We start from the raw sequence: 12,157 nt of genomic DNA, 5'->3' as shown, positions 1-12,157 counted from the left end.
TAATTCAGGCATGATTAAAGAACAGAAGCAGCCCTCATGTCTCTGCTAGACAATCTTCACAGGAATCGTGACAACGGATCCACTAGAGATTGCAGCGATGATGTTTTCTCCCATTAGAGAGCTTCTTATATATTGACTGATCTGATATATAAGAAATGAAATTAGAAATGTAAATTTAAAAGATAATGGATCTGCGATAAACTGATGTAAAGCTCTCTAGCAGGAGAAACCATCATTGCTATTGAGTCACATCACTAAAATCCTGAAAACAAAATGCTATACTATATTCAGTACTGTGCAGTTCTATAACTGGTAAAGTATAGGCCATTTATACTTTTGTGTGATTTACATACTTATCCCATTGGACTCCTTTGTTCCTTTAATGGGAGGAACCATGATGTAAGCTATCATTCTCCAGAACTTTAGTAAAATCAGTCCTCAGCAGGTAATATACACATGAATGGAGAGGGAAAATCACTCTTAAGCGCTTATATTTCAAGTGTATATTTTGAATATAGTGTGCACTCTCTTTTTTTGTGTCTGAGTACCTTAACGGGGTGTTGCCTTGGGCTAGATTTTTCACCGATACTTTTCCTTCATGCAATGACCACCAGCACATGGTCTACCCTGAGCTTTTGTAATCATTATCTATTCCTCTTGCTAAGCCACACCGATTGAGCTCTTCATTGTCCCATTGCAGAACTCTTCCTCATGTTGTGGGTCCATTTGAGAAAGTAAGGTTTGATAGGTTTGTGGCATATGTGATTTCACTTTTAAATAATTTAAGATGAAGGGGAGAGAAAGGAAGAGAACCTTTTTGCAGTAGCGGGAAAGGCTTATGAATATTTGTTTTTCGCTTAGATTTTGAAAGAAGACATGGGAATGAAACGCCACATTTTGGACCAGCTGGGTGAGATCGGACAGAATGTGTCGCACCTTCTCAACACTAAGAAATCTTCCAAAGAAATTATTGTCAATATGGAAGAACTTACCCAGAGGTGGGACAGCTTAGTGCAGAAACTGGAAGACTGCTCTGATCAGGTACCATTCTAGTACCCTGTCACTTTGAAAATATATAGATTATCAGAAGTTTTGGTATTATTCCTGATGGTAATGATGGATGGGGGAGGGAATTTTTATCTTTTGTATAGATACTGATTGATTATAAGTGCTTGGTTGATTATCATTATTTGTATATAAATTGTATTGCACTTTTTGATGGTATTAAAAACTGAGGGCCTGTTTTACAAAGCCGCACTAGCGGCTGCAGCGCGGTAATGGCCCTGAAGCCCATAGAGATTTAAAGGGCTTCGGGGCTGTTGCCACGTGGCAGCCACTAGCGCGGCTTTGTAAAACAGGCCCTAATAAAGTTTTTAAAAAAAGGAACAAGATTTCTGAATTAACAAGAACCATATTCTACCGTGTGTCCAGCCATAGTTATGGGTATGGTAGTATAGTGATGTATAGTTCAAAAAAAGTAGAATAATAAAAGTAGGTTCAACAGGAAAAAAAAAGATGTGCGAAGTAGGGGAAGTCTTAATAAAATATGTGCATACATCATACACTGCCCCCACTTCACCCAAACTTGTGTCCAGTTCAGGACATGCTCAGTTTTCCCTGAATTTTACAAAAGACTTGGAGCTCTTTGCAAAACAAATATTAGAATGTGCAGGACTGTACCTTAATGTTTAATAGTCTCTTGATGTACCCACTGTAAAAAAAAAAACCAAAATTAGTGCTTTAAAATCAAAATCAATTACAATTAGAAATGAAAGGAACTACAACATCATTAAAGACAAAAGAAGAAAAAAAGATTGAGAACAAGTTAGCATATCGCCAATAGAAGCTACTGTTTTATTTACAGATTAAAGGAAAAGCCATACAAGAGCATCCTAAGCTCTTCAGTGAGTATTGTAAGTGACAGGAACAGCTTAGGATGGCTTCAGCGATACATACAGTGGCTCCTCCAGTCTCAGCCTGGAACCCTAGACAAGAACCAGACTTCTATGACATGCGCTCTGACACTCATATCCATCTGTCTGTCCCTCAACAAGAGCCATAATACATAAGAATAACCTTACTTGGTCAGACCAATGGTCTACCTAATGCTACTACTGTCTAGCCCAGTATCCTGTTATAGTGGCAAATCCAGGGCACAAGTACCTGGAAGAAACCCAAATAGTAGCAGTATTCCATGCTGTTGATCTTAGGGCAAATAGTAGCTTCTCCTTAGTCTGTCTCAGTAACTGACTATGGTTTTTCCTCCAGAAACTTGTCCAAACCCTTTTTTAAACCCTGCTACACTAGCTGCTGTTACCATATCCTCTGGCAAAGAGTTCCAGAATGTAACTATTCTTTGAATTAAAAAAAATATTTCCTCCTATTTGTTTTTAAAAGTATTTCCATATATCTTCATTGAATGTACCCTAGTCTTTTAAATTTTTGATAGAGTAAAAAAATCAATTCACTTTTACCTTTTCTATACAATTCAGGATTTTGTAGATCTCAATCATATCTCTCCTCAGCTGTCTCTTTCCCAAGCTGAAGAGCCCTAACCTGTTTAGTCTTTCCTTATATGAGGAGTTCCATCCCCTTTATCATTTTAATTTCTCTTCTTTGTACCTTTCCTAATTCCGCTATATCTTTTTTTTTAGATTCAGTGACCAGAATTGAATGTAATACTCAGTTACCCCATGGAGCAATACAGAAGAATTCTAATGTTCTTGGTCTTATTTACCATCTCTTTCCTGATAATTCCTAGCATCCTGTTTGCTTTTTTGGCCACGACTGCACATTTGTCAATAGGTTTCAGCATATCATCTATGATGCTGCCTAGATCTTTTCTTTAGGTGCTGCCGTCTTAAGGGTGTATCCCAGGTATACCCTATCATCGAATAACTATGATTTGAATTATTCTTCCCCAAATTGCTTCACTTTGCATTTGTCCACATAACATTTTGTCTGTCATTCGGATGCCCAGTCTTCCAATTTCCTAAGGTCTTCCTGCAATTTTTCACAGTCTGCATGTGTTGAATAACTTTGAATAGTTTAGTGTCATCTGGGTATTTAATTACCTCACTAGTCATTCCAATTTCCAGAACATTTATAAATGTGTTAAATAGCAGTGGCCCCAGTACCAGATCCCTTCGGCATTCCACAATTTATACTCATCTGTTGAGAAAAACAGCCATTTAGTCCTACCCTCTGTTTTCTGTCTAATAACTAATTCCTAATCCACAACAGAACATTGCCTCCTATCCCATGACTCTAATTTTCTCAGGAATCTCTCATGAGGAATTTTGTTGAAAGCTTTCTGAAAATCTAGATGCACTATGTCAACCGGTTCACCTTTATCCACGTTTGTTTACACCTTCAAAAAAATGAAGCAAGTCTGTGAGGCAAGACGTCCCTTGGTTGAACCCATGCTGACTCCCACCCATTAAACCATGTTTGTCTATGTGTTCTGTAATTTTTTTTCTCGGCGAGAGGGAGAATTAGAAGTCCTTGAGCATGTGCAGATGCATGCTCAAGGCAGGCAGAAACCGGAAGATCTTCTAGGCACCGGCACGATCTGTGCCTGTGTGCTGGTGCCAGACGGGGGGGGGGGGTTAAGTTTAAGATGTTTGGGCGGGGGGGGGGGGGGGCGGTTGGAGTGAGGGGGCCTTTGCGAGCGGGGGGAGCGATGCTCGTTATCGGGGGGGGGGGGGGGGAAACGTATCAAAGCGAGTTTCCATTATTTTCTGTGGGGAAACTTGCTTTGATAAACGAGCATTTTGGATTACGAGCATGCTCCTGGAACGGATTATGCTCGTAATCCAAGGTACCACTGTATTCACGAATATCTACAAAATTCTGTATGTAAAATACAACTTAACATATAAAGCAAATTAATCAACCATGATATAGTCCACATTATAATGGTCAGCAGTATTGAATAGGAAATTAAATCTATCTATCATTTAACCAAGTATGAATGTGTTATTAGCTGAAGGATGAGTGAAGGGTACCTCAAAATCTTGCTTCTTTTACCATTCCTTAGCTTAAGAGCCATATAGGCAGCTATTGTACTGCTGGTCACACTAATGCTGAGATGTTATTGGATGTGTTTGGACTGATAATATTTGTGTGATATGCTGTACAAAACAATATTGTTACAGGTAACCCAGACAGTGGAGAAGCTGGGGATGCCCCAAATGAAGCACAAAAGTGTTACTGAAACAGTGTATGTGAGGGAAGAAGGAGCAGTTAAAATGACAAAACAGGAAGTACCCCCTCCACCACCAAAGAAACGACAAATACATTTGGACGTGGATGCTAAGAAAAAGTAAGATGATGTTAATTACTGTGAGAAGTTTTGATGTGTTTGACAAATTTTCCTGTTGGTGTTTTAGATATTTCTACAGATGCTTTGATTCAGAAAATGTATGGAACTGTCAGAAAGATGTGTAGGAAGATATGAGTGTGTACCTATACACAGAATAAACTTAATTGAACTAGAAATTGAGCTTTCTAAGCTTCATTTGAATGACACAGACAGCTGGCTGTCTTAAGGACCTGGGGATTCATAGTCGTGAGCATTCTGGTATTTTTATGAACTCATACTCTACAAGTGATATTTTCTGCTTATTTTATCTATTATTGTGTAGATTATACATATGATCTCTCCCCTTTTAGATTGGAATATTAGATTAGAGCACTCAATAGACCATACATTTATGTAATTGTACAACAAAGTGGAGGGGGACAGATGTAGTGGTCTTTAAGGGGGTTCTTGGTTTTCTAAAGAAATATCCAGTTGATATTCAGTGGCGGTCAGTGTTTTTTTAAATTAATAACATTTTGGAATCATCAATTCCTCTAACGTATGAGGCAGTCATTTGTGGTACAATATTACATGTTAAGCCCCCTATAGATCAATATAAAGGCCATCTTTTCCTTATAATGACTGGGAGAGCCATCCAGATGATCACCCGAAACTGGAAAAACTTTGACCGTTTAAATTTTTTGTTCTGGTGGGCAAGTCTTTGTTCTAGTTATAGACTTGAAAGGATGAATGCTGATAATTTGGGACATGGAAATATATTTAATTTGATATGGGGCTCATTGGCATCTAATGTTACATCTTTGTAATTGATTATTGATGTGAATTAGTTTTTGTTTATTTAGGTACATATCCAGGGTAGGTAGAGGGGGTGGGGGGTTGTTATTTCTGTCTTAGTTTGTTTCTAGGGTACTTAATTTGGGGGGTGGATGACTGGATGGGAAGTTATGTTATTGTGTTGTATTGAATAATCATGGGTGGGTGGCAAATGGTTGATTAAAAACATGTGAAAGTTGAATGAAATTATTACATATTACATATGTTGTATTGTATTACTGAAGTTTTAAAAATCAATAAATAATTAAAAAATAAATAAATAAATGCTGGCCGCCACCAGCTAAAGTAGCCCCAGATATTCAGTACTGGGTCATTTACAAAGATTAACACTGAATTTCCACACCTAAATGAAAGGGCTCTTGCTGCCGGAGCTTATGAGTGTCCTGGCTGATTCAGCCTGGATCTGCATAAAGACGGTTATATGGGTCCTGGTTGAATATTGGCTGGGACTCATATAACTTTGTTGTTGTTTGGTTTGGTTTTAAAATTGTACTTTATTGGCAGTGGTGGAATACATACAAGCTGAAATATAACATGCAGAAAACATACTTGCATAACACTTGCTGTGTAGGCTAGAAGAAAATAACAAGCAGTAAGATACCAGTAAAAATGCAATCCACCACCTATTTAATTTTACTCCCCAAAACACAGGTAAACCTCTCATCATACCACACATACACACACCCATGCACTCCACATAATGCAACTAACATTCCCCTCCCTCACATCCAAACACCACACTCACCTGTTCTCCCTCCTCTCCCCCATCATACACAAGGTGCCCGAGAGCAGTAGCGAGCTGTAGCTGAATGGGGCTAAAACAAAGACAGAAAGAAGATCCAAAAGGATATAAAAGAAAGGAAAGAAGATTGGAAGGCAGAGGGCTCATAGTTCATAGTTCTGGGGCATCCCCAGAGTTCGACATTAAAGCCAACAATCCATCCCATAAAGCAACATAGTACTTCTTATCAGGATGCCCTGATGTACCATACCATTGCTTCTCAAAAGTAGCCAAGTCCCGCAATTTAGAATGCCACAAGTGGGTAGAGGGAGACTCCACCGATGCCCAGTAGGACAAAATCAGCTTCTTAACCATAATTGTGACATTATAAATGAAACGTGTTCTCCAAAAACAGTACTTCACAGCATGTTTACTTATAGCTTTTTACTTCATTGGTCTACAGAAGTGCCAGTATTAGGCAATTGATCTGAGTGGCCAAATACTATGTGGCACTAGTAGTGATAGTATAACAGTACAAAGGATTGCTGCACACATTACTTATTCATTATAAATGAAACGGCATTGGGGGATTGACAAACCCTGCTCCAGGAGTGGCTCCCTCAGCCCCACCAGCAGTTTGCCATAATCCCTGTCCACCGTACGATGGAGAACCAGTTCCAATAAAGGCAACACCTCCCTCCAAATAGTCAACTTGGGGCACTCCAAGAAAGAGTGAAGGTAGGTTCCGGAGTGGCATTTACACATCACACAGAGATCACTATCCCACAGTCCCAAGTGAGCCCCCCTGTATCTCATGAGTTAATAGCGGTGCAGCACCCGAAATTGGGTGTTTTGATAGCCGATTTTGAAAACTCAAAGAGTGTAGCAAAGCCGTCCTGCAACTGTCGGTCCGTAAGCAGTCGACCTAGGTCCCCTTGCCAAATGTCCCTCAATTTAGAAATCCTTCCGATGGAGCTGGAGAATTTCAAGATGCAATACCAGTGAGGTAACTTATTAAGCAAAGTCCATGTGTGCAAGAAATAATTATCCAATGTCCCCAGTGCCCAAGCCTCCTCATGCCTCTGGCGTTCAGTGTCCCAGTAATGGCAGACTTAGAAATAAGAAAACAACTGTCGGTTCGGAATGCCCTTTTGCTGTTGCACCTGCTGGAACAAGGGAAAAGAGCCCGGTGAGAGGGACAACAAATGTGCCATTATTTTGCATCCTCGGGAAGCCCATTCCTGAAACACAAAGTGTCCCCAGCCCGGTTGAAAATTTGAGTTCCCCATAAGGTACAAAAAGGGAGTCACCTCAGCGCGTAATCCCCGCCTAAGCCTCCACCATATCTATGCTTGCCTCAAAGGCTGCAGAAATCTGAAACGAGTTTGAAAGCGATGAGTGGGATCCGCCTGTAAGTGAAGCAAGTTCATAAATGCAGATGGGGAGCTCCAGCTGTCTACCCATCCAGGGGGGAAGTAACGCTCGCAGCCAGAAAATCCTTCATGAATCTAATGTAAAAGGGACGCTACATTATACAGGTGAATATCCGGGAGATTAAGTCCCCTCATAGACTTATCCAGCGCTAACTTCGCAAAGCTGATTCTGGGGGCTTTGACCTTCCAAATGAATTTCGAGATACGTAATAGATTTAAACTTGAGCTCCTCACTGCGATGCAACCAAATTGGCATAGTTTGCAGAGGGTATAACAATTTAGGGAGCATTACCATTTTAACAAGCGCCACTCTGCCCTAAAGACCTAAGGGAAGTTTCTGCCATACCTGGCACAAGCGCCCAATGGTGCCCAAAGGGCGCCCAACATTGGCAAGCATACAGAGTAAAAGGATTAGTACTCAGGCAAATGCCCAGATAGCGCATAGGTTTAGTCGAAGGTGGAATAGCCAACAAAGCATGCCACAGCTCTGGGGGGCCCCCTGCCAGCAAAAAGAGTTCTGATTTGCTGCAGTTGATCTGTAGGTCCGATACTGTCTCAAAGTTCCGCACCACCTCTAGCGCCCGATCTAAATGAACTGGGGCCTGGTCAAAGACCAGCAAAATATCATCGGCGAAAAGGGTAGAAAAAGTGCGTCTTATGGAGCAAAAAATAAGGTATTTCAGTTTAAGTTGCAGTTTACACCCTTTTGTTGCCACCCCTCACAAGAGCTTGTTAAAGCCCTACAATATTAGGATGGTGAGATTTTCTTTCCTTTTGCTTGAGAGGCTGTATTTTAGAATTGATGTAAAAATGTGTTTGAGAAGGAAAATAATTGGATGGATAAAGAAAAGTCACATTTTTTCGGCCTAATCTGACCTTTAAACTAGGTTTGATATGGAAACTGCTAAGCTGCTGGACTGGATTTTGAAATCAAAAGCTACTATCCATGTTATGGCGATTAAGGAATACCAGAAGATGAGAGTGACTTCGGACATAAAAGAAATGGTGAAGGTAAGATGCCAGCAAGAAAAATGTGGTAGAAAAACTGGATGGTTTTTCATTGATTTTAGATTTTTAAATATACCCTGTAGAAAATTGTGCTTTAATTTAAAAGGTATAATGCTGAAACTCTATAATTTCTTTGGCACAGTTTAGTAGTTCTGTAAGCAGGTAAACAGACACCAGCAATATATATATAAATCTAATTAATGTTAAAAGATGAAAGCAACCCTATTACTTTGTTGATGGGGAGTGCAGATGGATATGGGGCTGTATGCTGAGACTCATTGCCTGGCCTCATTTGCATAAATTAGAGGCTAGAAAGCAAAGCTGTATGCAAAAAAAATGTCGGCGACAAGGTCAGCTTTGCTCAAGAGAGCGCTTTTCATAAGTTCAGAAGTGCTATTTGTGATGTCCAGTCGAGTAGTTATCCTAGTTTTTAAAATTATTTTCTTGATCATTCATTTTTTTCTCTGTAAGTTTACTGGAAAAATCAAATGGTAAATTGACTTTCAAAGGTGTGATCTGCACATTATATAGGGGCATCGAATAGGAGTGAAAGATTTGAATTGGGCGCCATTTCTGTTCTTTTGTTTAGTTGGGGCAAAAAATTTCACATCTGTCATGTAGACGCATTGCGATTAGTAGTTATGGATTGCTACATGAACGAGCGATGTATTATTGCGAAAACTTATTACAAATGTGTGGAAAGTTTTGCTGAAACAGTTCACAATTGGCATGCAATTTTCTGTCAACAAAATGCACCAAATTAGTCCCCAGAGTTTGTGCTATCTGACACCATGTGAATTCTTTTTTGGGGTTTTGTGAAGTCTCCCGTCTACACCAACAAACCAACAACAATTCCTCAGCTGAAGGAGGAGAATCGATGCGTCATTGCGTAAATTGAGCCCTGTTTATGTGAAAATGCAATTGAAAACTTTGGCAAAAGAGCAAGAGTGTGCCAACAGAATCGTAAGGGACATTTGTCAGATATTTTGTTCCACACTTCGCAGTGGCCCGGATTCTAAAAGCGGTGCTGTTAATTGGTAGGCGCCTGGAAAAACAACTCCAGTCGTGTATCACTTGGAGTACAGCGCCAATTTCAGAATCACAGTCTGTATCTAAGGTAGGCACAGGAAATTTAGGCCAGGATTTTAAAGGCCTACATTTCCGGGTACCTACCTTCAATGTAGAATCGCTTAGTGGCCTCCCAATGTCAACCCCGCCCATAACCATAGCTCTCTTCACATTCAGCATAGCTAGGCGTCTTCATAGGCCCAATTCCTATGCCGATTTGTGGCGCATACTTTTATTTTCAAATGTAAAAGCACATTTTTTCAAATGGCTCTCCTGAATTGAATAATGGAATGGGCACCGCAATCTGTATTGATTTGGATTTATTTATTTCATATAATAGCTCAGAGACTGTTCTATCTCTTAAATTTGTTTTATTTTTAATTTTTTATCTTCTTTTATTCGTTCTATTTTCTATTTCTTTGATTTTTGATTTTGGAAATGTATTACATATTTTTATTTTAATCAGGTACTTTAGCTAGATTGTGAGTCTTTGGGACAGATAGGGTAGTTTTTCTCAAGTACCTAATTTCATTTTAGTTTAACACATTATAAACTGCTTAGGTCAGTAAAATGCAGGAGCGGTATATCAAATCTTAAAAAAACAATCTTTAATAAATAGCCAATTAAAACAATTTACTTAGGTGCCGATAGATCGCCCACCAGTGCCTTCTTAATGGTGTCTTTAGAATTTGGGCCAATGTGTCTACTTTATACTAAAATAAAAATATGAGCACTTTTTCAAATAAATTATGCCTTTTATTAAAAAATTAACCCCCCCTATTACAAAGCCTTAGTGTGGTTTTTAGTGCCAGCCGCGGGTGTAACAGCTCCGACGCTTATAGGAATTCTGAGTGCCGGAGCTGTTACTGCCACGGCCAGCCCTAAAAACCGCGCTACTGTTTTGTAAAGGGGGGGGGGGAGTAAGTTCCAATTTGTTTATTCATTGAACATCTTGCTAACAACAACAAAGCACAACCAGTAATCTTAACAAACAAGGTTGTGCGTTGGGGGGAGGGGAGGGAAAATCCAAAGAAACAAATTTACTTTTGTGTATGTACGTATTGCAACTTCAGAGACTGGGGGAGGGGAGGGGAAAGGGAAGGACTCTCTCCTTGTAAGAACCCTGCATGTGCTCTTTCCAGCCTTGTGTATGTATCAATATTTCCTGCAAATAATTTTCTCCTTTAGAAGAAACCTAAGAGGAAAAAAACAAAGAATGAAGAGGCAGGGAAAGGGGAAGAAGGAAGAGGCTAAGGGGCCGATTTTCAAAATAGATAGATGTACAAAAGATAGCATAAACTGGCACTTAAACGTCTTACTAGTCAAAACATTCAAGTGGGCTTTTTCAGTACTGATTTTCTAGATGTCTTTCTGGTTGTTTTGTCTCCAGTGCATCGAAATCTTAAGGTGGTGTATTAGAGGTGTGTTTTGGATTTGGACATTCTGCAGCGATAATTAAACTTTTAACAAAATGTCCAGGGCATCATTTATATGTTTGGAGCTAGACCTGTTTTAAAAATAAAGGGTCAAAAAGGTGTCCAAACTGACCAGATGACCACTGGAGGGATTAAGGCCTGACCACCACCTTTACTCCCCCAGTAGTCACCAACCCCTTCCAACCACCCAATGATGTGACCTCTCTGTACATTCCAGCCTGAATTCCAGCTTCAGATTGCCACACAGACTGCTGAGCACAGCAAGCAGAGCAGAGGGAACATCAACATAAAAAGTCCCAGGTACACATGTCCACCATAACTTGCTTATATTGTATAGTGTGCCCTCCAGAACCTACCTGCAGACATAAGGGCTATTGTGCATCTCCAGAGCGTTGAGACTTTATGTTCATTATTTAATCCACATGCCTGCATTTAGGACCACATAGGGACCCCTGAAGAAGACTATATTGTCGAAAAACGGACCGTTTTGGGTCCATATGTTTCTGAGAGGTTCAGGCCCTAGACATTTTTATGTGGATTATTTATTTGTTTGAATAAAGCCTTCATCTTGGACATTGACTCTCCACGATTTCTTTGTTTCTTCGATATTACTCTCTGTGGAGGGACCAGGGTCAATTTTTTTGTAGGTCCCTGGTATACAGGTGGGTTTTGGAGGGCTCACCATACACTATAAGCAGGTTATAGAGACATGGGTACCTGGGACTTTTTATCCACTACAGTACCTCTTAGAGTGCCCCTCTGCTGTGCTCATCTGTCTGTGGCCAGTTTGCTAAGAATGCCAGGTGAGGGCCATGGTGTGCCCTCACCTAGAGTACTGCATCCAGCACTGGTCGTCGTACATGAAGAAGGACATGGTACTACTCGAAAGGGTCCAGAGAAGAGCGACTAAGATGGTTAAAGGGCTGGAGGAGTTGCCGTACAGCGAAAGATTAGAGAAACTGGGCCTCTTCTCCCTCAAACAGAGGAGATTGAGAGGGGACATGATCGAAACATTCAAGGTACTGAAGGGAATAGACTTAGTAGATAAGGACAGGTTGTTCATCCTCTCCAAGGTAGGGAGAACGAAAGGGCACTCTCTAAAGTTGAAAGGGGATAGATTCTGTACAAACGTAAGGAAGTTCTTCTTCTTCACTCAGAGAGTGGTAGAAAACTGGAACGCTCTTCCGGAGTCTGTTATATGAGAAAACACCCTCCAGGGATTCAAGACAAAATTAGACAAGTTCCTGCTGAACCAGAACGTAATCAGGTAGGGCTAGTCTTAGTTAGAGCGCTGGTCTTTGACCAAGGGCCGCCACGTGCGCGGACTGCTGGG

The 12,157-nt window shown here is 40.4% G+C and overlaps 1 protein-coding gene across 3 annotated transcripts in view; it reads left to right on the top strand.

Moving 5' to 3' along the window:
• The window catches only part of UTRN (utrophin), a 1,286,828-nt gene that overhangs the window by 307,872 nt on the left and 966,799 nt on the right, over positions 1-12,157 (top strand). For all 3 annotated transcript variants that reach the window (XM_033935605.1, XM_033935603.1, XM_033935604.1), the window contains 3 exons: positions 862-1,041; positions 4,158-4,324; positions 8,200-8,323. In XM_033935605.1, the coding sequence (XP_033791496.1) occupies positions 862-1,041; positions 4,158-4,324; positions 8,200-8,323 (471 nt within the window). The remainder of the gene's footprint in view (positions 1-861; positions 1,042-4,157; positions 4,325-8,199; positions 8,324-12,157) is intronic.

The sequence above is a fragment of the Geotrypetes seraphini genome, chromosome 3, assembly GCF_902459505.1.
Source record: "Geotrypetes seraphini chromosome 3, aGeoSer1.1, whole genome shotgun sequence".
Classification (NCBI taxonomy): domain Eukaryota; kingdom Metazoa; phylum Chordata; class Amphibia; order Gymnophiona; family Dermophiidae; genus Geotrypetes; species Geotrypetes seraphini.
The sequence above is the reverse complement of the archived record's forward strand: the minus strand, read 5'-3'. Positions and strand labels throughout refer to the sequence as shown.